The sequence below is a fragment of the Streptopelia decaocto genome (assembly GCF_964273445.1).
Source record: "Streptopelia decaocto genome assembly, chromosome: 2".
Taxonomy (NCBI): domain Eukaryota; kingdom Metazoa; phylum Chordata; class Aves; order Columbiformes; family Columbidae; genus Streptopelia; species Streptopelia decaocto.
Genome location: NC_138655.1, coordinates 151,115,817 through 151,143,636, shown reverse-complemented (window position 1 = coordinate 151,143,636; position 27,820 = coordinate 151,115,817). Strand labels below are relative to the sequence as shown.

The following is a 27,820-nucleotide window of genomic DNA, read 5'->3' as shown; positions in this document are numbered from 1 at the left end:
GGCTCATGCTAAGGAGGCTGGAATCATCACACTGAAGAATGAAATCTGTATGAGAGACAGTTCTTTATATATCCAACAGCAGACATAATTTCAAACACACACCATTTAAAACTCTATAGAGTTTTACATATACAAAAATATTAATTTATATAGTATTCATATGCAATTGGGGGAGTGAGTCTTCAGTAAAATATCAAGTCTGTCTTTGCCATAACAGCATATCATTCTTGCTCTCAACTACTGGATGGTTAGAAAATTTTTCACATAGTTGTTTAACAGACAGCTTTTAACTGTTTTGTTGGTCGCTGTTAAAAGCAGCAATGAATACAGAAGTTGGACCATAGCACGTTAAAAGTTACTACAAAAAAACTAATGATGTAGTCACACAGATTCGCTGGTTCTGTATTAGCAGGCATGTTCAGCAGCAATTCATCTTTTGACCCATGAGGGATCTTTGGTGATATCTGCATTTTCTGGGCCAAGTACAGCTTGACCACGAGTGCTCTTCCCAGCTGCAAGATACCTGCAAGAAAAAAACAGTAACAAATGAGAAGCTGCTGCATTCAGGTATCCGTAATTCTGCTATTCTAGTTAAAAATAATCCCATCTCAGGAAGAAATGCTGTTTGATATGCACCCACTGTTTGCTTTTACAGCATCTTTTGGATTTGCAGTGGTTTCTCCCCAGTCACAATACAAGTCTCCTAAGCCGTAGCCCTAACTAGCCTTTCCTTAACCTTGTATTCTTCAGTAGTGGAAACCTTAAGTCTAAAAAATATTACAAGTCTAGAAGAACCAGCTCACAGAGCCAGGAGCTGGATGGCTGAGGTTACTGTTAGTCCAGACAGTTTCTGGACCCTTCAGAAGTAAAAAAATCTCCCACAAACTCAGAATGTAGGAAGTTACATCTGATGAAATGCAATAAGCAGGATATAATTAACACCTCTCGTTCTCGGTTACAAAAGCAAGTAATCAAAATAGTACAAAAGGCCAAGGGAGGAAATTCAAGAACTTTGTATTACGACAACTTCAACAAGCTGTTTTCTTCTTCAAATTAGGGTTTTGTTCTATTTTTCAGGTAAACATTTTCCTAAATTGAGCACTGACTTACTTGTTTGATACATCAACCAGGTTATCACTGTTGACAGCAAAAAGTTGTTCTCTGTGTGACTGCTTCATTTCATCAGAAATCCCATACAAGAAATGACCCGTTCCTAGAAAAAACAAAACCAGATGCTGCATTGGTGACTGGAACCTCAATTACAACTATTTAAAGCACAAAGGAGTGCAAATGTGTGCTGGAGGGGAAAAAACAGAGACTACCACTAGGCCACTGTTCTGAGACAATATCTGACTGTTAATCAAAGGTCAGAACCAGGTATATAATTTTCTGAGGTAGTAAGAGTTTCCTATTATTTGGGAAAAATATATATTCATATTCTATTCTGTCAAGTGATTAAGTTTGTCAAAAATATAAACGTAATGGTGGTCTGGAAAACCTAAACACCCTAATGTGATTCATTCTAGAGAGTCTCAGTAGTTTTTAACAGCATTTCAGCCAAACTGCATTTCATGAAGCTTCTAGTCTTATTATGGTTTATAACAAACTCTTAAATTTGCTATCAGCTGTAACATACCTGCAAGGTCTGATCACCTTTTTGTACTACACACAGAAATCCACATAGAAATGCATTAATGCTTTTGTTAGAACGGTTCCCTACGGTATTCCAATATTAATATTATAGGTACATGAACAACCAGAGAACTCCAAAATAATAAAAACTTTCTGGAAAAACTTTCTGGCATGCAAATAATCAGAGGGGGAACAAAGCGGTTTGGGAGGACATCTGCCAACTGGGGCTCACTTCACAGCTGGATACGGCAGCTCAAGCCCTTAGGCAGGGCCCAGGGATGACAATAAGGTGGTAGGAAGGGGCAGGTATTTCTGCAGCAGCGTCCAGACCTATTGAACAATGATCCTCTGTTCAGTGGGTCACTGAATTTGCCATAGCTCCGTTCAAACACCAGCATTCAATATGCACGCATTTCACTCGTATGCATCTAAAATGGATTACTCTTTTCTTAATTGCCCAGAACAAAACCAAGTTCCTTAAGCTTCATGTTAAGTTTTCTTGTTTAATAAGTTAGTGTTAATGTAAGTACATATTAAAACCATGCTAATTTTAACCTTATAATTCCTTTATGTATAGGAAGGGAATGTATTCAATAATAGCTTAGAAAGCTTTGGATTGAAATTAGGCTGAGAATGGGGGAGGAATAAGCAAAGAAAACAAAGCAACACGTGAGCAAACCAGAAAGGTGTGAAGATGCTACCAAGCCATCATAAGAATGCAGATATGTAAAGATAACACCCACCGCCACAGCAGACAGACTTTTGTAATTCTTCAAAAAAAGTACGCACGAAAGGTGAAAGACATTTGTACGTAGACCTATGTCAGGAAAATTATCTTTCCAACTTTTTTTTTGAATCAAAAGACCAGTATTTCCTTTTATTTGCTTGCATTTAATGCCCTTTCCAAGCCTAAAGTTGTTTATTCGATCTACCTCCACCTCCTATCTCCATCTATTCACCTGACAACAAGGAACAGTGTGAAAACAAAAACTTCAGTAGAGACTGAATGCATGAGGCGTCTCTGAAAGGGAGCAAGAGGAATTGGCTGCTTTGTTGAAATTGCAATTGTCTTACATCTGCCAACAAATTTTGTCATGTGCAAACTATCTTATTCACTTTAAACTTGAATAAAAAAAACACACTGGCCACACTGGGAGGCTGGTGAGAAGATACCTTTATCTGAAGGAGCTATTGGTGCGTCTACAGCAGCAAATACTGCTAGCTTAGCTTCATCGATATCCTGCTGTGTGAACTCTCCAGATTTGGCCCATTCGACTGCTTTCTCAAATGTTTTCAAGGTCGTTAAGGAATTCGGGTCTCTTAGAAGGAAAAAATAAAAAAGTAAAATCAATTACTTTAGTCTTACAAAATTAAATACTGTCATTGCTTTGTTCTAATTTCACTCATAGTTTGCTATGCCACACAAACATACATACACGGGGATTAAACAGGATGATAAACTTTGTTTACAAAAAGAGGTTTTGAGGTTTGGTTTGGGTTTCTTTTTTCAGAAGAAAGAAGTGTTGCAAACCAGGCATATTTTGAATTTTAGATAAATGCAGCAAGTTCAGTTGCCTAAAAGCGGTTCCCAGGTAGTGTGTAGAGAACTGGCATTTAAAGAGATGGTGAACCAGCCCTATTTTTACAACGTGTTATCAATTTACTACAACAGCTTAGTAAATGTAACTGCCATTAATATCGACAACGGTAATATTTATGATATCCCATATCTTCTTGTGTTTCCTGCTACACCTGTTCCTGCTCCCTGCAAAACAGGTGCAACAGGTTAACAGCTACTGAAATACTCACCAGGACAAGTCCTACCATGTTGAAGCTTCACAGAGAGGAAAAGCTGCTCAAATTTTAGCTATGAATCCCCATCAAGTACTGTGCTAAACTGCCTTCGGTCTACAAAAACGATTTAAGCCAGTGCTCCAGCCACATTATATTTTTAGGGGGGAATATAACTAGTCTTTAATACCGTCAGTGCAAATTTCACCTAAAAGTGTTTTGGTAAGACCACTGTGAGATAATTGTTCTGGACTGGCAAAAAAAGAAGAAAAGGAGAAAGCAATTGTAGCTCATCAGCAGCAATGCTTTCCGCTCAGTCCCTGATGATTCCAGCCAGTCACCAGGCTGCGTATTTTCAAAACCAGGACCTTAGGGATCAACATTATTCTACTTCCTGGTCTCAGATTTAGAATAGTCTTCAATCCCTTTTTTAGGGCTTCCTCAACCCATGAAGAAACAAGTGAAAGCCAGTTTTACATAAACCTGGTACCGAGACAACAAACACCTAAGTACAGAGATGCAACAACGGTGGCTTCCAGCAGAGATAAGTTCGTCTTTCCCAAGGACAGAAACTAAAGAAAGCAAGGAGGGGTTTATTAACAAAACTGATATACCTTAAGCAACTAATCTTAACATCATCAGCACTGAATCACTTTCTTGTGATTCAACATGCTTTTTATTTCACTTAGTATTGAAAGAGAGCTGCAGCTAAGTCAAAAATAAGATACATGCAAGCGCAGTCAGTGTGAACAGGAAAGAATGAACCTGCTGTTACCTGTAGGAGTAGAAAGTGAATATGCCACTGTGACTAAGTTTGGCACCTCCACCATAAGCCCCTCCTTTCTCTCTGATTTCTCTATGTAGGAATTTAGCTGTCATCAACTGTGCAAGAATTCGAAGGCTGTAATGAAAGAAATATCAACAAAGACATTAACTGGATAACAGTATTCTCAACTTCCACTAAAGCTCACAAAGATCCCTCCACCTGCAATGCATTGTTTCTTGTAATTTACAACAGTAACAGTACTAAATATTTACTAGTAACTGAATAATGTGACATCATTGTAAGACTGGCACTGCTTTGGAACATTCCTTATTTCCATTTATTTCATCGTAATGAAACACAAAAGCAGCCTCCTAAACTTTGCTACATGCAATGGGATTTTCAACTCAGACACGTCCAAGTAGGCAGAGCTGTTTATCTGGAAGTTGGGGGGTAGTAGCCCCTTGTTACTTAATCTCAGTATTTACTGAAACAGGGCATTTCTGGACCTAGCTATGCAAAGATTGCTCCCTAAAGAATTTGTGACAAATGCCCCGCAAAGCATTTTCTATTGACACTCCGTTTTCTGTGATCAGACTAACACATTCAATTTTGTCCTGTGCTTTGCAACATATGTAGAAGGATCCTGCTGATTCTGCTTCCCACCTGGCATAGTCTGCAGCTGTGTAGGGAACGGTTCGAATGCATTCCCCGACATAGTTCACTGGGAAGGGCAGTACGAAATGGGTCTTCATCTGGCACGGTTTGAAAGTAGGATCCTAGGAGAAAAACACATTATTGTCACAGTTAGCAGAGATGAGACAAGTTATCCATTTGAGAACTGGGTTTTTTTTAAGAACTGTAAAATTCTGCCAAACATACAGACACACAAATGCTAAATGCTTGACCTACACTGCGATCACTGACATTTCACTTGTGCCCATATTAACAATCCAGTACATAGAATTGCCTTGGGAAACTAAAGTACATGGGCACTGTACACCAGCTGCCCATCCTTGCACACCAGCTTCTCATCGTGCAGGCCCGGTGTTATTATGATGGGTTTTGACTGGCCAAGTCTTTGCTTGGATTGAAACAAGTGTTGGTAACTCTTCCCTTCTGTCCACATAAGTACGTGGTCACCACATCATATTTCAATCCACCTACGCCATTTTAGATATTGAAAACAGATTCAGAAACTGAAACACACACAAAAAAGCAAACTATTTAAGAACAGCAGCAGCTATATGAATTTCTGCTCAAAAATCCCCTGCAATAAACTCAATTCTTCCTTACAACACCACTTCAAAACTTCCAGTCCTCTTCACAGCTCCAGGCCCCTGCAGCACTCGCCTCTTTGTCCCTTTCACACATACACCTGCTTGTGTGCTTACTTAAGCATGAGCAGAGCCTTACATGCCTCCAGTGGCTTTTATGACCCCATTTCAATGTTTCCAAGCCTTTCCTAATTGTAGAGACAGGCTTCGCAGCCCCTCGCACGCCTCTGGCTGCCTGGGCCAAGGACAGCAGCGCACACATGACTGGTTAGCAAGCAAAACCATGGGCTGAGCTCTCCCTGCCTTCTTCGCAAAGAAGGGTGTGCTGAGCTGTTTCTCTCTCCTGACACCAAATACAGATTTTCAGTTTTACTGAATTGTCACTGATGCTCTTCTGTTAGGCGTCATCACATTCGGAATGATTGAGGGAGGAGAGGAAGGAAAGGAAGGGGCTAAACTGGGAGCAACACCACACAAGTCTGGTTCTGAAACCAGGCCAAAAGTAAAATAAGCATTGCTTACAAGACACAGCACAAGCAGGTATTTGCCTGCACAGGGCTGTGAAGCTGGCTAAACGACCTTCAAGCCAGGACCAAAAAGGATGACACTGAAGGATGAAGAAGTTTGATGGCTACTTCAAAAAAACAACAGTCAGAGGGCAGAACTGATGTTTCAGAGTAACAGCCCTCTAATACCAATATCCCCAACCAATAACGTACTTACATTAACCAGTTTCCTTGTGATCTGCAAGCCAGTGAGCATTTCTCTTCCCATGGGTTTGACTTCTGAAGATTTCTACAAGAGACCCAACCCTCTTATTAAAAGATGATTTAACAATTTAGACCAAGAACACTACAAATGCAACTTCTGCCCTTCAAACCTTTCTGAAACCACCACCAGACCACGTCATCATAAACATAAGCAAGCTATACTAGTACTTCTTTAAACTTGCATTTCTAAGTAAATGCCAAATAAATTTCCCTTCAAGAGTGATTTGGCACTGAAAAGACACCAAGACAGAGATTAAATGACAGCCAGACAGTTTCAGACCATTTCCCCCACGGGTAGGGAACTGGCAGCCTGTTCCAGCCTGGTCACAGATTAAGACAGATCTGCATGCTGAAAGAGCAAATCCTTTGTCAACTCTATTGAGCCAAACATATTTTGTGCCAAATGTCCTGAACATCCAGATACCGAAACAAATTCCTACGCAACTGAGAAACTGCATGTCACGCCCTATTTCCTTTTGGCCAGCATTTCAAGTAAAGCTCAGCTAAATCAAGAAATTACAGTTTCTTGTGACAGAGAAAGGAAGAATTTCTTTTTCCACATCCCACACAAAAGCCATAACCTGAGGGTAAGGCTTGACAGCTGATGTACAGGATTACTCGTCTGTACTGAGGTGCAGACAGCCTCTGTGGCAAAACACAGCGCAGTTTACCACAGAGCTGGCTCCGGCACATTTCTTCAGACAGCTTCACGTGGACGTGGTATCCGAGTTCAAATGATCTTCTCCCGATTCCACAGTGGTCTTTACACAACATCAAACCCAACTGCATTTCACGCCCTAGTCACAAATGACGTAATTTCTTACCTCAATTACATGGGGACGAACAGGTTTTCTCTCTTTTTTACTTCTACCAATGGTTTTTATAAATTTCTCTACTTCTTTAGATGCTTCTGATATCTGTTGAGGTGCTGCATTCATTGAACACCTGTTAAAAATACATATCAAGTTTTTAAACATGTTTTTGTATTTTCTAACAGTCTCTCATATTTGCACCACTCTGTCTTCCTAAACATTTTCTATTAATTCATCAAAATGCCAGATCTGCAGTCACTGATAATCATTACCACAGAAAAAAGCAAAATACTCATAATCCAGCATTTGATACACCAAAAACAGAAGTCACAGTCCAACTCCTTTTCTTTTGCTTGCCCAAAAATACCCTCAGACCTAAACTTCAGCAGTAGCTGTCAAATCACTTTTGTGCACAGGACAGGATTTTAATCAGTTTTGCAAAATATAAACGTCTCACAAAGAAACGAATGTCCTCTGTATTCTCTGTTCACAGGCAGACCTACCATGCTTTTGAACCGTATAGGTATTTCCACAATTTCATTCATCATTTCATGCTTTGCAAAACTATACTTTGCAAATTATGTCACTTCAAAACAGGTTATTTTTTGAAATAATGCACTTGAAATTAAACACCTTAAAGCGTTCTCTTACTGTTTCCAATAGATGCGTAAAGCAGGTTCCTGAATGTCGCTACTTTCATTTTAGGAGAAAAAAAAATCCAAACCAAACTGCATTCTACTGTTACAATACAATATAACAGTATTTGTCTCTTAGCCATATTTAAGGAAAAAAATAAACAAACAAAACCAAACCAACCAACAAAAAAACCCAAACAAAACAACAACAAAAACCCCAACAAGCAGAATATTGAGTATTTTTGTAAAATCCCACAGGCCATTTACACACTTTTGGTGCAAATGTTACATAAGAAATTTGTCATAAATTCCTCATACTTGTTAAATAACTAATAAAATAAGCCATAGCTATCTCTTTGTAAGCAAAGAGAACTTAAACTAGTAACATTTGTGTAGTGTTTCTACAGACCTCCCATTTCACTAAACCCCAGCACTCCATGAAGCACACTGAGAAATGCACATTCAGAATCCACGGCCTCTTTTTAACCAAAACACCCCTTTTCTTTTTAGCTGGAACTCACCTGATGTTGTCACTGTTTAATAAATACTTCTTAATGCGTGGCAGTTTGCGCAGTATTGGTTTAATATCGGACATTTCTGCTATTCTCTTCATTAACTTCACCTGTGCGGGAAGACAGAAAGACCACAGACTTAGGCAATAAAACAAATTAGCAAAAACGAGCACTGTAATTGCAGAGTCAAGGATTTGGGCCTCGCTGAGGGATGCCATCAATTTCCCACCTGATCCATCCCACTGAACATTTCCTGCAGTTCTCCAGAAGGCGTAAGGTTTTTGCTGGCTCTAATAGAGGCGTATAAATGCCCACAATCCGGAACCCCATTTGACAGCTCCTGGGCAATCTTTTTAACCAGCACTCGGAAATGCTCTTCCTCCTCAAACCGGGGGCTGAAAAAGAGTAGAAGCAGGTCTCTAGGTCATGTAAAAGCACATCAATGGAATGTATAATACTGAATCATTCATCATTCCAAGTTCAAAAAGCTTTTAGACTACTGGTTCTCCATTTAATATAGCCATGCAAATGATGGAACACTTAGGTTTAGAAACTGGAAGCCAGACAAAGATACAGTCATAAAAAGATATCCCAAAGTAGGATGTCTAAGAAGAAGAGAATGGTTGGGGGAAGAGGGAAAAAGAGAGCCCCAAAACACATGCAGAAACACAAACAAGCAAACAAAACCCAATGTACTGTACTTGTTAAATATTTCACTCCACAAATGCATCATGTCTGGCAGATTTCTGTCCAAGCAAAGAGATGAAAAGAGCACACCCTGAAGGAAAAAAAACCAAAAAGAAAAACAAAACACAAAAAACCCTTCACACAAGATAACCAAAGCAATCGCCTGAGAAATGCACAGCTTTTTATGAAAGTGATGTGATGATGTCAACCTAATGCTACACATCACAAAATCACTTTGATGCAGGCTGTGCTACTAAAATCAGAGCAGACATGAAACATGATTGTTCTTCACACAAAACAAGCCTGTCCATTCCTCCTTCTCAACAGTAAGTAGCAGTTCAGAAACAGAATTTCTCATTTTTCACATGAAGTACAAATAAAACTGTACTGGAGATGCACCTTCCTGAAAAGGAGTCTCCCTAATTCAACTCCAGGATCCATGGGGAGTAAACCACAGCAGCAGACATCAGCAAGTCTGGAATAAATCTTAAGAGGATGTTGCCGGGATAGTTATGCCCAATACTAAGGTACATCCCATGTTTCTGAGCCACACTAACAGTGACATACACATATTAACAGCAATCTGCATTGAGAACATTGTACTATTCTGTCCTCTACCCTCTGCTTCCAAAATTTTTTGCAGCAGTCAAAAATACGGTGACAGATGCTAGGGAAGCACTGCCATAAAATGGATAATCACATCAAACACTCCCCTTAAAACAAAATACTACATTACTGTAATTCTCAGATTTACATCTTACACTAAAAGGCAAGAGTCCTTTTATACACTAAGTTTTCAATGCGTATTATCTGACTCCCCACCTGGAAGCCCTGACTGACCCTAAACGACAGAGCTATTACTGCAAGTGTAATGTCTTCAAGCTTATGATTAATTTACCTGTTCATACACATCCAGGTGTGAATCATCTGGAATTATATGTGGGCTGACAGACATCCCACCTGTTTTCAGTTCGATTTTCTGGGCTTGTTCCCTGTAATCAAGGGCTCCGCATCCCATCCTGTGAAAAACAATAGAGATTTATTTCCATTTTCAGTGTATGCCAAAACCAGGATCCATATGCCATCTGCAAAGACGACTGTTTAAGTCAATACTAATTTAGCAACTAAACAATTTGGGGCATTATCAAGCAAACATAATACTTCACACCTTACGGAAGAAAAAAAAAAAATACACCAAGTTTTGCAATTAAAGCATCCTGTTAATTCAAAATGGTGTATTAAAAAGTGTACTTTGTGTACAGGCTTGCTACCAACATCCATATGGAACTACAGTAATAACATCATATAAACTGTTATCACCAATAAAACCAACAGATTCCTCTTTAATGCTTTATTCCTTTAGTTTCTGCTAGGCTATTTTCCATTTATATCAATTTTCCAATCTGTTCAGGGAATGCTTGTGTGGATGCTGGGGAACAAGGCAATGCAGCAACTGATGGAGAAGGGGACAGGAGCTGGCAGCTCTGTGGGGAAGAGGGAAGACCATCGTTTCAGCAGGACACCAACTTACCAGCATCTCCCTTCTATAACAAGAACAGTTGCTGAAGTTACTAAAAGCGATATTATTTCAGTCAGCTGTATTACATCTTATTGCTTTAGTTTTTTAATAAAGTAAACTTCTTACTTTGTGATGACATTGCAGAAGAGTGGCACATATGGCTTGAGCTCTTCGGGAAGCGTGTTCAAGCTGGAAACAGCTCTGAAATAAACCACCCCATTGGTTGGCTGAGCACAGTACTGGACAGGAATTTCATCAGCTAGGGATAAAAAAACAGAAGCGAAGAACAGTCAGCAGCCTCCTACCATAAACACATAACAGCAAAAAAATTTCTTACAAGAACTTCATATTAAGGACTATTTTCTGTTGGCACTTCACTCATGTCTTCTTAAAACCCTCCTCATCACACCGAATGCTGGACTGAAGAGGTTTTACTGTTTCTGTCCATAGTAAGGTAATGGATACCAGGACAAACTGAAGAGAGAATTATTCTGAAAGAGGCCACGGTTTAGAGATAACATTCAAATGAAGGAATGGTATTGGTTTCTGAGCAAGTCAGTAAGTTTTTCTCCCCTACTTTTTGCTTCCATCACCTCAAAAGTTGAGAAAAACAGGTTCTCACACTGTACATTCTCTTCAGTCTACGCCATTAGAGTATATGCATTAGAATTTTCACAAAACAAGGTCATTTAAATATCAAAATTATAAAGTACTTGACACTTGCTGCTGATTTTTGCAGGAAAGTGTCTGTTAGAAATATACTACAGAGCAGTATTGCAAGATTTTGACAGAACTGTAACAAAATTGAGATCTACAATTTCTTGTTTCCTATCAATCTGTGGGGTAGCCACTGGCAAAGGAGGGAGAAACTTGCACTGAAGTTATGAAGAATGACAATTTTTTTTTTTTTGCCATGGCTCCTGTACATGTTCTGTAAAAAACATGTAGGGAGGGAGAGCAGCAAAGAAGGTTTGCTGCATGAGCTGCCAGTATTGCTGCACCCTGGATAAGTGTTTGGAAAGTGGGGAGATTGCTCAAGAGCACGTCACCACAGAGCGCTCTGACCGCAGGGTAGAGCTCTGGGTTCATCTAGAACAGCTCCACGTTGCCCCACAGAGGCCATGGCAAAGAGCACCTGCAGATCCACTTCAAACTGTCCACTGCAGAAGCGGTGCACGAGAGGAAAAGCATTGTAACTATGTCCAACAGAGAGTACATACACTTTGTAAAGAGGAAAGAAAAGAGCAACAGCTGGGCAAGCAGCTAGATCACAATAATGGAACAGTCTGGGTTGGAAGGGACCTTCAAAGCTCATCTAGTCCAAACCCCTGCAACAAGAAGGGACATCTTCAACTAGGTCAGGTTGCTCAGAGCCCCATCCAGCCTGGTCTTGAATGTTTCCAGGGACGGGGCATCTACCACATCTCTGGGCAACCTGGGCCAGTGTTTTACGACCCTCATTATAAAAAAATTACTTTTTAATGTTTCTTTCACCCAGAGTGTGCTGGAGCACTGGAACAGGCTCCCCAGGGAGGTGTCACGGCCCCAAGCCTGACAGTGTTCAAGAAGAGACTGGACAACACCCTCAGACACATGGTGTGAACTGTGGGGTTGTCATATGCAGGGACAGGAGTTGGACTCAATGATCCTTGTGGGTCTCTTCCAACTCACGACATTCTATGATTCTATGTATGGCCTGAATCCCCTCTCCTTTAGTTTAAAACCATCACCCCTTGTCCTACTGCTACATGTCCTACTAAAAAGCCTGTCCACATCTTTCTCATAAGCCACAATAAAGTGGTCGCATAGGTCGCAATAAAGTCTCACTGAAGCCAACAGTGTTGCTCTTTTGAGGATGAATTAGTAGTTAAACCAACCTGCGAGTGTTGTTTCCAGCACAGTGAATGGGATTTTGGGCTCAATGTCAGACACTTTTAGAGCTGGGAGACAGGAGGTATCCTGAGGTTTGCTCTGAAGAGCAATTAATTCCAAACCTAGTAAGGAGAACAGAATACCAGTTTGTCATTTTCTGCTTTTAGTGAAAGTGCTGTCAGAACCTACTGAGGTGATGCAGATCGGAAAAATGCAGGAATTTCAAGTTTAGAATTTTCTATCAACAGTTCTTCCAAATATTTTCCTGAAACAGATTCTGGAGATTATCACATCACAACAGCAAACAGAACACTGTCTTTGTAAATTCTCCTTCCATTCCCCCTTCACATCCTGTTTACAGTAACATGCAATTTAAACCCTGACAAAGTGACATCTGTCAGTCCTGTCACCCAGCCCTGTGAAGGCCAAAACCCAGTAACCCAGACCTTGCAGGAAAGAAGCTTCCTTCCAACTCATTCCCCCCAGTTCTTACTCAAGGGTTCATTCACTACCCTGATGCAGCTAAATTGTTGTGTTTAATTTTACATTTCAGCCTTTCAGATTCTATCTGATCACCTCTAAGTACTCTCAAATTTATCTTCCTGAGTAGAAATCCTCATCTTATTTTCTGCTCCCCTATCTCCCGCCCAGTACCAAAGCTTCAGAAGATTAATGTCAGTTTTTTGGAGGATTTCTCTGACTAGATCACTGTTTTCACAAAATTAGATGACTGCCCAGGGTCTCCAAGATTTTGTCCAGAATAATTTGAACGCAACATTATATTTATAGTTGGCTTTCTAAGTAGAAAAGAAATTAATTTACAAAAATGTAAGTTTTATAGGAGCACAAAGGAGACTTCAAACACTCAAAAATAAATAGCTTCAAGGTAAATGGTGGAATTAATCTTGTATTTAGTGCAACTTAACATAAGAAAGAATAAGCAGATCAACATTTTAAAACAATTTCCCTTCTTCTGCCCTACTGGAGACAACGCTCATTCTATTTTTGAGTCTTAAAACTAATGGAATATACCAGTCATACACTGCTGCGTAAACACTGCACTGCATAGCCCCATAGCACAAACATTCAACAAAAAATCATCCCTTTCAGAGCAAATTCTGGAGAATACCTGAGAATTTAAGATATTCTACAGAACACCAGCTAAAAAACTGGCTGTGTTCTTAAGCAGTTACTCAAATAAAAACATGAAAAAGCACATTAACCTTTTTCAAAGATTTGGGCTTTTTCTTCTTCAGAAAGAGCATTGATCTTTTTTTCCAGCTTTTCTGCTTCCAGTTTTGCTTGCTTATCATGGTAGTCTTTCTCTGGACTCATTGACAGGGTCAGTCTATGTGGATTATCCTGCAGAGATATATCCCAAAAAAAAGCAATATTAATTTTGAGGGCAACTTCCTTCTGTTTTGCCTCAGATTATTGCTTCAGCAGGAGTAGATACAAACAGTCTATGCATCATTTGGCTTGCATATTATCGAAAGTATCACAAACAGGCAATTAAAACTCTCCATTTCACACAGAACAGTCTGCTGCGAGGGTGGGGAAAAGAGCCACTTACCACAAGAACAAGCATGAACAACCTTATGTGAAATTTTAGTATAGAGCAAGAATCCCTCAACAGCACACAGTACTCATTAGCTTAATTAAATCAAGGTTAAACAACTGTACAAATGCTATAGAGCAGCATGCCGCAGGTTTTATCTGGAGACTGTTCCAAGATGAGGAATCTAGTTAAATGCAGGAGGGTATCATTAAACATCTCTTTCAACCTGCCCAAGCCTGAGTGCAGAGAGATCCCACACGATATCAAACGTGCGTGCCTTATCCTGCTCAGAAACGCTTTACATCAGTCTGGCTGCCAGGGAACTCCATGCACTATGCAAGTGTCACAACTGCTGTTGAATTTCTCTTTGTTGATACCAGACTGTGGAATTTTAATAACAAAATTACTCAAGCAGCTTCCATTTTATGTAATTCTGGGAGGCTACTCAAAAGATAGTGACCTCAAAAATTGCCCATTTCAAAGTAGGAGTCAAGAAGCAACATCTGTCACTGACAGACACTGCCAATAGTTTGCGACAATGTAATTGGATTCTGTTTTATGACTTTATCTCCCCCCTGCTTATGTGAAAAGACTCTGGAAACCTGATTGCCTACAGAGGGAAGATGGAAATGCAAAATTAACCAGGCATAGTAAAATGGAGAGGATGAACAGCATTCCTTCCCATGCTCCCAGCCTTCCTGCTTTATTAACCTCTAGGCACGACATACAGCAGTGCATAGCCTTCTGATACAAGAACATCCAGCTATTCTCATTACTTCCTATTGAGTCAAGGTGTTGCCTTGGCACTCTCAGCAGAAAAGCATGGTAAAGGACATTCTCAAAAATACTGCACCTGTTTTTCTCCCCTACAAAAACCAAAAGCTTAAGAGCTCCCTACTACATCCAGACACTAATAATGCCTTTAGGAAATACAGATTTCAACTGACACCACTGTCTTTTTTTGCCTCTGAGTATATGCATTTACTCACTATTATATCAGGTTGGTAGTCACCTGTAATAGATCTGCCCTTCAAAACAATTTGAACTATTTGATGGAAGAAGAAAAAAAAAAACAAACAACACAACATGCTTCATTACAAAGTGCTGCTGTTCATCTACGACTTACAATAGGTAGTATGATTATAAAAGTTAGACTTCAGCTTAATTTTAGATAAATTTTTAAATTAATTTTAAATCTTAATTTTAAATACAAAATTGTGATTTAAAAATTAATACTACAGATATTTTTCCATCGGTTTTCCTACCTTAAAATATGTTTCAACTTTTTCCTGAAGAAATGTGGGATTTTCTTTAAGGCACTGCCTGAACCGAGAGACTTTATCTGCAATCTTCAGAAGCTCCACTGGATCCCCATCTTGATTCCAGCAGGAAGCTATATACTGAATGGGAAAAAATAATTAGGTAAGCAGGACAATCCATCTGCATTTCTATAACTGTCAGCATCTGTGTTCCAAAACCACCTTACCATTTATATTTGAATAGCAGACATATAATGAGTAGTTCTAATATACTTGAAGGGGAAAAAAAGCTGAAATCTTCGTTCAGATTGAAGGACTATTCCATCATCTTCTGTTCCTTGTTCTCCCCATACTCTCCTCTAATTTTATTGTACCAAACTTCTTTTTTTTTCATAGGTGTGTATATCTGTATTCTGGAAATCTATTCTAATATTCTTTCCTCCCTCCTATTTAAAATAAAATCATTTCTCAGCCCAAAAAAGAAGGAAAAAAGGAACAGGTGGTAGAGACAGAGTAGTATATAAACTTTATAGTGTAGCCATTTATTGTATGTCAAACATGTAACCCTGATGAAACTTTGGAGAAAGAAAGTACTAAATAACCAGAAATATTCCCAGAATACCTCTTTTGGAAGGACTTTTATTCTAGATTTATTCTCTAGTCTGAGACAATTGTTTGCTTAAGTCGCTACTGAAAGTTCTTCAAATACACCACAGGGCAAGATGTCAAAACTCTCTCCATTTCTACTCTGTCTGAATGGGCAAAAATAAACCAAAGGAAAATTAAAAAAACCTCAGGACATTTAGAAGAAAAAGCCTTTAAAAGTGTATAGAAAACAAATGTATTGGAACTGTCAAAACCACCTTATATTTTCTTAACTCTTTAGTTACAAGCAGGTATCACAAGTCTTCCACACTTTTTCAGTAATATCTATTGCTATCTGTTCTGTGGAAACTCCCTAATGTGTTTTAAATAACGAAATTCTTTTAGAATATGCTCAAGTTAATTTTCTTGAAATAAAAGTAGTCATCACTTATTTGAGGCTTCCATTCTGTCAGTACAGCAACTTAGTGCTGGTTCTCAGTAAACATCCTAGAATTTTAACCATATACCTAAGAGTGTTGTCCAAACGCTTTTTGAATACAGACAGGCTCGGGGCCATGACCATGTCCTTGGTGTCATGATTTAACCCTGGCCAGCAGCTCAGCCCCACGCAGCAGCTCACTCACCCCTCTCACAGTGGGACGTGAGGGGAAATCAGAAGGATAACAGTAAGAAAAATCATGGGTTGAGATAAAGACAGTTAAACAGGTAAAGAAAAAGCAGTGGGCAAGCAGAGCAAAACAAGAGATTCATTCACTACTTCCCATCGGCAGGCCGGCCTTCAGCCATCCCCAGGAAACCTGGGCTTCATCATGCCTAAGAGTGACTTGGGAAGACAAACGCCATCACTCGGAATGTCCCCCCTTCCTTCTTCTTCTTCCTCCAGCTTTATATACTGAGCATGACATCATATGGTATGGAATATCCATTTGGCCAGTTTTGGTCAGCTGTCCCAGCTGTGTCCCCTTCCCAACCTCTTGTGCACCCCAAGCCTGCTTGCTAGTGGGGTGGGATAAGAAACAGAGACAGCCTTGAGGCTGTGTGAGCACTGCTCAGCAGTAACTAGAAAATCCCCGTGTTATCTGCACCATAATCAGCAAAAATCAAAACCACAGTCCCATACAAACTACTATAAAGACATTTAACTCTCGCCAGTACACTGGGGAACTTGTTCCAATGCTTGACCACCCTCCGTGTGAAGAACTTCTTCCTAATATCCATTCTCTACTTCCCTGACACAGCTTGAAGCCTTTGCCTCATGTCCTATTACTGGACACAGGACAGAAAAGACCAGCACTGCCTGCTTCACTCCCCATCATGACAGAGTTGAATGAGGCTTCAACCTCCTCTTTTCTAAGCTGAACAAACCCAGTATCCTCAGCAGCTCCTCATAAGTCACGTCCTCTAGTTCCTTCAACATCTTTGTTGCACTCCTTTGGACGTGTTCTAATATTATGTCCTTACATTGTGGAGCCCAAAACTGCACACAGCACTTGAGGTGAGGCCGCACTAGCATGGAGTGTTTTGGGGCAATTGCTGCTTTTGACCAGTTAGCTATATTGTCCTTAATGCATCCCAAGATATGGTTGGCCCTTTTTGGCTTTATATGACTCATATTGAGCTTACCATCAACCAAAACTCCCAGATCACTTTCTGCAAGGCTGCACTCCAGCCTCATGCCCCAGTCTACATGTATATCCAGGATTATACCACCCCAGGTGCAGAATCCACATTTGTTTTTGTTAAACTTCAAACAGTTTGTGATTGCTCTGCGGTCCATTCTATCAAGATCTCTCAGTGAGGCCTGACTGCAAATACTGTGGCTAACTCATTCCCAAAGTTACGATTTGCAGAATTCTCAGACACCACATTCTGCTGTGAAACGTGCTTTCTGTAACCGCTCCGTATAAAAATTTTGATACAGCTTTGATACCAAAATTTGAGTCCAAGAATTGAGTTAGTGTATATTTTCACTTGTGAATCTTAACATTTCATTACAGCAGTACAACCCTAAATTCCATACAAAAAAAAACAGTCCTATTTGACTTTTAAAAATACATAGGCATCTTGCCAAAACATACAGTTCCAAGAGCCAGTATGGCATGCCTCTCTTACAGAAGTAATCGCTGCTCATGCAATCAAAGCTACTATTCAGGCAAAGACAACAGGATCACTGTCTGATTAAGTCCTACAGTGGGGAGTCCAGCAATAGTTCAAAGGCTACTGAAAAGAAGGAAGAAAGATGTACATGAGATGACAAAGGAAAAGCCCTTAAGTGAAAACTGTTACATATCAATATCATATTTCGTAAAGACGTAGACAGTAGATTTCTTATTCATTCCTAAAAAAAGCACCACACATGGGCACACATACAGACTTACAGATGTCAGGGCAAGTCCAAAACTCGTAGATTGATGCTTCAGCTGGATTTCAATTTTGTGAAGTAGAGCTTCAATCCTGTCTTCCTCAAATCCTTTCCTTTGAGAAGGGGGCAGGAGAGAAGGAAACCATATCCATTAACATTGATCACTTCAAGTGAAGTCATGAAAATTAATTACAACATTGATAAAGGAAGAATTACAACATAATGTATTCCACACTGAATTAGAACTGATATGAAATAATCTCATCATGAAGTATCATTTAGTGAAACTGCACTAATATCATTAAACTCCCAAAGGTTATGCTGCTGAACACATTGCAACAGAGGAGTAGCAGATGCAAGTTTTAAGAGTATTGAACAATATTACTGTTTATATTACTGCTTATTTGGTGCATTTATTTTAATATCACTAAATTTTTAGGGCATATAAATGCTTGTATATTATTATATTATTAATATCTAATTGCAAGACTTTATGAAAGAACTAAAAGTATTCTCAAAAATTTAATGTTACTCACACTATAACTTCATCAATGGTTCTAGCAATTATCTGTTTCACAGTATCAATGTCTCTTTCAGCAATACCCTGTAGACCCACGCTGAAATAAGCTTCTCTTGTTGAGCCATTAAACCTAGAATAAAACATATTCAACTCAGTGACAAGCACTAGAATTTCAGCATTAAACCTGCCAGCGAAGGCAGAAGAAGGGGAAAACCGCCTGTCATTTCCACATACACACACACAGGATTTTAAAAGCTAGATAGAAATTAAAATAATTACCAAAGTGGCAAGAAACGGAACTTAAAAGCATTTTTTTTTCAATTCCAGTAGTAGTAGCCACTGTTAAGAGAACATATGGCATATGGTATTAGAGAAAGAAAAGCAGTTACAGAAGAAAAGCCAGTATTTTCTATCCATCTTCTTATTCATCTGCAAGTATTTTCAGGTAATGAAGACTCTTTCTTTAAGGTGAAAATTTTGTCTGTAACACCAAACACATACATTCTACTTAAGCAGATGAGTGGAACGGTACTTTTAAATTTGTACATTTGAAGAAGTATTTGTAAACTAAGTGGTGAATGTGAAGTGTTCCATGTTTGTTGCAGTTATTTTCAACAGAACTTAAAATAAAAAAGGAAAGTTAATTTTGTTCAAACTGTCAAATAGAGTTAACCATAATAGCTCATCCTTAGAGAGACAAACCGACACTTGCAGAAATACGGCACACATGTAGCAATTCTAACCAAAGCCAACAAATAGAGGTGCTCATCTATTCTAAACATCCACTATTCCATGTTTAAAAATGACAGAAGGAATTCAACGGCAGACTCAGGTGTTGAATTCTGGAATACCGATCTCTGGACTGAAACTTATTCTTCTAGAATGATGCATCAGCACAGCCACTAAGGCAAATTAAAGCAAACTCACTGTATGTCTCAACAGCGTATTAATATAGTCAACCCGGAAAAGGCTCAGCATACAAAACATCCAACAACTGAATCACTCCTTCAGTGTCTAAACATGGATTTCTACTGCCATGACCTGTGATATCAAGATGTCTGCATGGCACTGACATGCATGACACAGGACTTGCAGGAGGCTTGTGTCTCCACAAAGAGACGGTTCAGTAGAGACAAAGGCACGATTTTTGTCACCCTGAAGTCTAAAATCAGTCAGATGAATCATGCCCAGAAAGTGCCTCTTTCTGCAGACAATCAAGGCAAACTACAATGAGCAGCTGAGACTGTATTTGGGTGAAGAGAATCCACCTCTGTCCTCAGCCTGCAGAGCAGGGCCAGCTCAGAGAACTGGCTGCAAAAGCTGCAGCTCGAATAAGCCTTAGCAGACATGCATACCCTTTTGTCCTGAGGCCATGGCAAGTTAATGGCACCCAATTAAACAAAAGCACATCTGTGCCAAATATACTGTCCTGGTTTCGGCTGGGACAGAGTTAACTTTCCTCCTAGTAGCTGGTATAGTGTTGTATTTTGGATTTAGCATGAGAATAACCTTCATAATACACTGAAGTTTTAGTTGTTGCTAAGCAGTGCCTACACTAAGTCAAGAACTTTCCAGCTTCCCATGTTCTGCCAGCAAGAAGTGCACAAGAAACTGGGAAGAGACACAGCCAGGACAAGTGACCCGAACTGGCCAAAGGGATATTCCATACCATATGACATAATGCTCACTATATAAACTGTTGGCTGTGGGGTGGCAATTGTTGCTTGGGGACAAGCTGGGCATCGGTCAGTAAGTGGTGAGCAACTGCACCATGCATCATTTGTTTTGTATATTCTTATCGTTATTTTCGCTTTCTGCCCTATCAAACTGTCTTTACCTTAAACCACAAGTTTCACTTTTTTTTTTTTTTCCTCAATTCTCTCAACCATTCCACAGGGTGGGGGATGAGCGAGCAGCTGTGTGGCACTTGGCTGCCTGCCGGGTTAAACCACAACTCTTACCCACTACTACATCATGGAATTAAATCAAAAAAGCAAAGGTAACACAGTACAGAGAAAAGCTAGCACACTCTTCTGACTAATATTAATGGCCAAGATGGAAACCCCAGATAAGTCAGGGCACAATGTTTTTTTCATCTACCCATTTTTCGTGCTGACAAGCTTTAAACACTACAACTTTGTTTAAACTAACATAGCTTCTATCGAATTACTCTGACAAGCCAAAATTACATTTCAGAATGCTTTACAATTCATCAGTAGAAACTCTTAAGATATTTTAATGTTAATATAAGACTATTCTGGTATAAATTGCCTGTATGAGAGATGACTTCTCCCAACTTAATAGTGGTTTGTAACTTTTCTAATATTGCTTATAGGGATGAAATATAAATTTCAACACTTACCCAACATCAGGAGAAAAATCTGTACCAACACCAGACTCAATCAAGGCTTTGTAGAAAGGAGAATTTGGCCCATCAACCAACAGTGAAGACAACAAGCTTAGTGTGAATGTTTCAAAAGTGTCTGTAATACTGGAAAAAAAATAATAGTCCTTAAAAAACATCAAGCTACGAATATATGACAGCAAACATCACCAAGTTCGCTTCAGATGAATTACTGCTACAAAACAATATAGAGGCAGCATGGGAGAAATAATTGCCAATTATGAACACTGCACCAAACCTTACTGAACTGGTTCTGAGTCTTCAACTTCTTATAATTAGCAGTAAAGCAAGTTAAATTGGGCTGCAAGGATAGATAGCTAGTTAGTAGTAGGGTCATACAGAAAAGCTTGTACATGGCAGGATCTTGAAATACAGAAAGCTGGCATTCACAGAACTCTAATTCACTGAACAGTTCTGTAAGATAACGGCTGATTTTCCTTGTAACTATCTGCTAAAGATAAGAAAAATTCTGCTTAGTACTTACACTTACACCTACTAAAGGAGGCTTTGTCTAGCTTTCCCATGGCATTATATAACTTCAAGATGACATTTATAAAGAGGGATTGGGGGACACAAAATACACTTGTACCTTGCTCAAAAGTTCTAAAATGAGACTCTGATTCTGAACTTTCATTTTGATACACTTACTCTGTCAACAAGTAGCTGACACTGACAGTTGTCTGCTTGGAAGGGTCAGCAGCAAATGAGTCTAAGCCACATGTTACACTGTGTTCTCTCTGTAAAGTATAATAAATACATTTGATGCAGACTAAATTCAGAGCACAAGTTACAAATAAAAAAATGACTGCTTGCATCTTCATATCATCTTTCTTCCAAAGATTTCAAATCATTTTACAGATACTCGTAAGGTCAATATTCGTAAGTAAATACACAAAGGTTATCGTGAAATATATGAGTCATAGCTCAGCTTTTACTTACAGGCTTTTCCCAGAGTTTCTGTCTTGGGATGTCAGTATTTGATTCAATTCTTTCAAATTTTACCAGTGCTTCCTCGTGTATTTGTTTCAAATGTTGCTCCAGTGGAAAATTACCGTAAGTGAAAAATCTGCATTTCAAATGAAAGATTGGGACTAAGTGCCAGGTTTTACATTTAATTTACAGTAAAAGCTTTTATTATATTGCAAATTTAATGTGATTTCCAGTGATTCAGTTAGATCAAGAAGGGAACATGCTTTGTAAGGTACCTAGGTTAAAGGCCTACCAGTGTGCCATACACACAAAACCCCTAGATCTGCTGGTAAAATCCCACATTTTTCAGCTTCTGTTTCATGCTTTGGAGTCCACAAAAAGAATGTATATTGCTGCAACTAAACACAATGTTCCAAGAAAAAATATTGGTAGTTGAAGCTAGAATCCCAGTGCTCTAAAGTTTCGGAAGATGAAATTCTTATGATCCTCACACATAATGTATAGAATGCGATGACCCCAATTGATCTATAAAACATAGCTGGTTCTGTGGGTCAGACTACCAAAGTGCACTCCCATATCTACAAGAAACATCACTGGCTTCGCTGGATTAAATATGAGGATGAGGTATGTCTCATGTAAATATTATTCCCCAATTAAAATATAAACATAGGTATAACAGAATATTTGGGATGACGAGAAAAACGAAGAATGGTAAATTCACTATCACGACACAAGCTGATGTTCCATAAGTGAATTAACCAGACTAACAGAAACAATGATACTATAGACTTCCCTCCATATCACCTTCAAATTTTCAAGCAAGCTGAATTTTAGCTTAGAGACCTTATCAGTATCAACAGAATTAGTATCTGAGTCTAATGGATATCCATTATTTAGTACCAGATACAGTAATGTGTGACTCAGGAGCAAGCAGCCATTCATGTGTAACTTCTTTTTATAACTCTTAATCTGTGCTGACTTCAAGAACAGGAACCTCCAGACCCATCTGCGTTACTTGTATCTTAACTCCCTAACATTACTGCCAAATACTTATTAATATGTTCCACTTCCCCTGAACCCATGAGTTAAAGGCAAATCATCTGTAAACAAAAATCCCCAAAACAAATCCCCATAATCAAGCACGCAGACGTACTCTAGAAAAATCAGCCATCTCTCGTTCTGTAGCCCCTGGTTTTCAGCTCACCCTTCACTTCTCTCCCTAGAGCAAATTCCTTGCTTCAATGCTGTCTTACCTGCTGGAGTGTATAAGTCATCGAAGTTGCTGGTAATACACGTGGAAACACTGTATCGCTGGTTTTCCTTCACAAAAATACCAACGGACTCTTAACTCACTAACCTGTTTCCCCAAAAACAAGACCTATCCCAAGAGTCAGCCCTACCATGATTTTTGAGGATGCTCAAAATGTAAGCCCTACTCCAAAAAAAGAGCCCTAGCTACAGTTCATAAAAAACAGTCAATTTAAATAGGGTCCAGGCAGCTATACTTGTAAAAAAGTAAGCATCTTTTGGAACAAAAATGTTAAGACCCTGTCTTATTTTTGGGGAAACAGGGTATGTAAACAGATACCTGGAATTGCTCGGATGATAATGTGTAGCATGGAACTGTTTAAGCTGCTCCCACGTGAGATCAGGAATACATAATGGATCTCCGCCAGATACTACACCATAAGTGTGATCAGGAAGGATTTTATTCTGCAGGTGCTGTGCAAATATCCTCTCATTATCTGTCTTAAGAGGAAAAAGAATACAGTTCAGTAAAAGTCATCAAAACACATTTTAAAAATAAAACGTCTTCAATAATAAGATCTCAGAGCTCCTCTTCATATAAGCATTTTGTTGTGTAGTCCCATGCACTTGGCTAAAAATACCTACAGTATGTCAATTTAAAAGAAAACTATACAATAAAATCCATTAGAAAGGTGATTTTATAAATGTAAACAAACTTTCAACAGGCTAACTTTATTCTTAAACATGTAACAGATTGCTGACTTTACTGAGGACTTAAATTCACAAAGGATAAATGGAAATCTCTGGTGCAATAATACTCTTGATAACCTGCAGCTTAAGCCACTTCACCAAGTACAAGATCTTAAAACAAAATTCACAACACTTACAAATGCCCCTTTCATTTCATTAAAAACAACTCCTTTGAAGACAAGAGGTGTCTGGGGGTCGGTTGGGTTCTCATGTTCTAATCTCCAACCTTCTTGCCTGCAAAAATTAACAAGAAGTGTTGGGAGTTTGAAGGTTCTGGGTTGGTTTTGGTTTTTAATTTAAGGTTTGCATACAGCTCAACCTGCCCACATCTTACCAGAAATCTAGTTGACGCAAACATGGAAAAAAAGCTGCATCCAAGTACACTGAGAGGAGATTCTGAAAATCCTTGGGATTTTGTGTTGAAAATGGATAGAGCGTGTAATCACTAGCTGCATATAAATAAGCACAAAAAGATCAGAATTTTAGAAAGTCTGAGACGCATTTTGCCCTCATTTATATCTAATCTCTCATCTCTCAAACACTGCAATTATTTTACCATGAAAATTTTGCTTTTGCGATACATATAAATAACTAAATGCATTGCTGTACACTACAAAGAACCAGCTCTACTGGGACTTTGTAGTTGCCAAATGAACAAGATCTATTTTGTTGCTTTGCCTTGTTAGTTTTTTAATCTCTCACTCACAACATTCACACTTAATAATAATGGTTCTCCAGAGGGAAATTAAGGAGACGACAGACAGCTCTGCTGCAATAAAAACTCATACATTTTAAGTTGTATTATTTACTTTGCGCTCACCTGTGAACGCGTTCATGAAAGTGGACAGCGACCTGTTTAACATTTTAAAGAATGGATCTCTGCAAGGATACTTTTGAGAACCACACAACGCAGTGTGCTCAAGGATGTGCGGGACCCCTGTGCTGTCCAGTGGAGTGGTTCGGAATTGGATACTGCAAGATAGAGAGCACAGAGAGGAACATGGCTATTAGTACTGAGAAGCCTACTCACCTCCTGCCTGCAGCTGAGATTTATGGGAACATTCTCACTGTCTAACTAACATGGCTCGCAGAAGGATATAGAGTTATCAAGTTCTTTAGACTCTTGAATGCGCAGCCAGTCTTCTAGAGGATGCACAACCTCTGCACCTCTATTTCTGGAGATGGGACAGCAGTTTTCAGCACATAACTAAACACATTTCTTTTTTTAGCCAAAAGGCTCAGAAAACAACTTCATGGAAGGTTATGGTTAAAAGAAATGGTTCACATTTTGCAAATATAAGGCAATTTATTGGAACATCCAATTTTAGGCTCACCAATACAGAAGAGATGATAATAAATTTGTAGGAGGTTAGTGGAGAGCCACAAAAATGGTCAGGGGCTGCAGCACATGCCCTGTGAAAAGAGGCTGGGGAAACTGGGCTTATTCAGCCTGGAGAAGGAAAGGTGAAGGGACTCAATAGCTGCCTTTCAATACCTACAAGGAGTTTACAATGACAACAGGTTCTTTGCATAAATATGCGCAAGGAAAGGACAAGAGACAATGTTTATAAATTGACACAAGGGAGGTTCCAACTTGATATTAAAGATAACACCATACAGACAGTCAGGCATTGGGTAGAGGTTGCCCAGAGCGGTGGTAGAATCTCAGTCTTTGGAAATTTTCACCTGGACAAATGTCTGAAGACCTCATCTGAATTAAGTGCTGACCCTGTTTTGAGCAGCAGATTGAATGACAGACCTCATGACATCTGTTCCAACATGTAAAACTCCAAGGAAGTCCCACAAAGGAAGTGCAATTGTCTTTGTTATCACAGAAAAATCCAGTTATGAATCTGGATTACAATTTAGAAACCACAAGGTGATGCTGAGATGGAATGTGCTATATACATATATATCACACACATACATCAATGTTTTACCTGAATAGGTTATTGGAGTCCTCCCGTGCCACATGTAAATATCTGGCTCCTGTCCCATCATGACTAAGCTTCACTGCAGTCAGGAACAGCTCAGGAACAGCTGTCACCTGCATTGAGGAAAACATCTGTGTTACAGTGTGACTGCAACTAGGTCAAATAAATCATGGATGATATGATGAGTTTGTTGATATGATCAGTTTGTTGATCCTGTACATAATACCATCATATACGGTATTAAATTCTTTCTTCCTATAATTTGTGGGGGAAATAAAAGATGTAAATGGAAAATAAAGTTTGAAAAAAAAAACCAACACAATTCAAATGCACTACAACCAAAGAACTATACTCTTCTGGTACAGACATTAAGACCAGAATAATTTGATCAGAAATACAAACAAAAGGCGTATATTCAAATGTCAGTGCTCTGGGTAGCAAAAGAAAAATCAAGGAACCCAGTTCTACTTCTAGCTCTGTCACTAGCAATTATGTTTTGCAAATTACCTTGACTCTCTGCTTCTGCTTCGTTCTTTAAAAAAGTAAAAAGAAGTTTCACATAATATTTCCATTGCAGCTTCTTAACAAAGGTATCAAACGCAGATTAGGAAACAAACTATTACTTGAATGTTTTTCTCAAAACAGCACACAGTGAAGTTCAGTTACCTGTCACGATTTCTAGAAGACCACAGTGAATGCTCAACATCTGTAGCAGACACAAATTCCTGGGGTGCGTTATTTACGCTAGGAGAGTTAGCTCCCCATAGGAATATGTTACTGTTACCGTAAGAATTCGCTTGCAGAGGAATCATAGAATAGTGTGGGTTGGAAGGGACCTTTAAAGCTCACCCAGTCCAGCCACCCTGCAACGAGCAGGGACATCTTCAACCAGATCAGGTTGCTCAGAGCCTCGTCCAGCCTGGCATTGAATGTTTTCAGGGATGGGGCATCTGCCACTTTTCTGGGTAACCTGTTTCATCACCCTCAGTGTAAAAAATGACTTCCTCATGTCTAACCTGAATCTCCCCTCTTTATTTTAAAACCATCACCCCTTGTCCTGTCGTAACAGGCCCTTCAAAACAGCATGTCTCCATTTTTCCTATAGGCTCCTTTTAAGTACTGAAAGGCCACAATAAGGTCTCCCCAGAGACTCTTCCAGGCTAAACAACCCCAACTCTCTCAACCTGAATAACTACAAGTAACTACTGTATCATTTTTTAACTGACCAACCAGAGCTGCTATGCAAATATTTAGTGTGGAGACTCCTGGCCTCACTCAGGCACTTTCCAACCAAGAGAAAATTATCTATACAAACACAGAGGAAACATAAGCGAAGGGAGACGCTCACCTGCTCCACAGTGAACCCGTGGATTTGCTCGCCCACCCGGTACCGCAGCGCTCGTTCGTCAGCCGGAACGCTCCTCCACCTCCATGACTTCTGAACTAAAGACCTGAAATAACATTTCTCTTAAAACCAAGCACACCCCCACCAGCGGTGCTACAGCAGCGAACGAGACCCCGTCCCGTCCGGTCCCCCATCCCCGCGCTGGGACGGAGGCAGCGAGGGGACGACGGGCGGACAACCGCCCAGCCCCGCGTCCCGCCGGCCTCCAGCCAGGGGCGGCCCTTGGGGAGCGGGGGCTCCCAGCTGCCCGCTCGGGGCCTCCTGGTCCCCGTCAGCGACACGGCACAACGCTACCGTCCTTCGGCTGAGCGCCAAGCAGCCGGCTGCAGCGCGGAGCCCGCCCAGGCCCGTGGCGCGTTCCGGGGCAGCGGAGGACGGGCCGCCTCCCCGGCGGAGGGGCCGGGCAAGGCGGGGAAAGGACCGGCAGGGAAAAGACTGGCGGGGACCCCGGCCCGCTCCCTCCCCATCCTCACCGGCCGCGGCTCAGCAGCCCCCCGGCCACCCGGTAGCGGCTCCACATGTCTGGGCGCCTCGGCAGCGGGACGGGCCGCACGACCGGGCCGGCGCAGGCGCC

General features: G+C 40.0%; 1 protein-coding gene across 1 annotated transcript; it reads right to left on the bottom strand.

The window, feature by feature from the left end:
* Positions 1 to 44: 44 nt before the first annotated feature.
* On the bottom strand, positions 45 to 27,820 carry PITRM1 (pitrilysin metallopeptidase 1). The gene is made up of 27 exons (XM_082046663.1): positions 27,720 to 27,820; positions 27,190 to 27,292; positions 25,848 to 25,954; positions 24,728 to 24,879; positions 24,242 to 24,356; positions 24,045 to 24,141; positions 23,498 to 23,658; positions 21,919 to 22,045; positions 21,628 to 21,716; positions 20,938 to 21,066; positions 18,592 to 18,705; positions 18,072 to 18,168; positions 15,094 to 15,228; positions 13,494 to 13,632; positions 12,276 to 12,392; positions 10,525 to 10,657; positions 9,778 to 9,898; positions 8,894 to 8,970; positions 8,422 to 8,587; positions 8,202 to 8,302; positions 7,058 to 7,178; positions 6,187 to 6,258; positions 4,853 to 4,965; positions 4,199 to 4,324; positions 2,806 to 2,951; positions 1,111 to 1,213; positions 45 to 523 (listed from the first exon to the last, which is right to left on the bottom strand). Exons 1-27 carry the CDS (start codon positions 27,764 to 27,766, stop codon positions 430 to 432), a joined length of 3,102 nt encoding a protein of 1,033 aa, XP_081902789.1. The 5' UTR covers positions 27,767 to 27,820; the 3' UTR covers positions 45 to 429.

What these genes read in the sequence shown, in the direction of transcription:
- PITRM1 (XM_082046663.1), bottom strand. Translation starts at nt 27,766, where the DNA reads ATGTGGAGCCGCTACCGGGTGGCCGGGGGGCTGCTGAGCCGCGGCCG. An exon ending in GACTCCAATAACCTATTCAG is followed by an intron (nt 24,880 to 25,847) that starts GTAAAACATTGA and finishes TCTATCTTGCAG; the next exon opens with TATCCAATTCCGAACCACTC. An exon ending in ACCATTGATGAAGTTATAGT is followed by an intron (nt 18,169 to 18,591) that starts GTGAGTAACATT and finishes CCCTTCTCAAAG; the next exon opens with GAAAGGATTTGAGGAAGACA.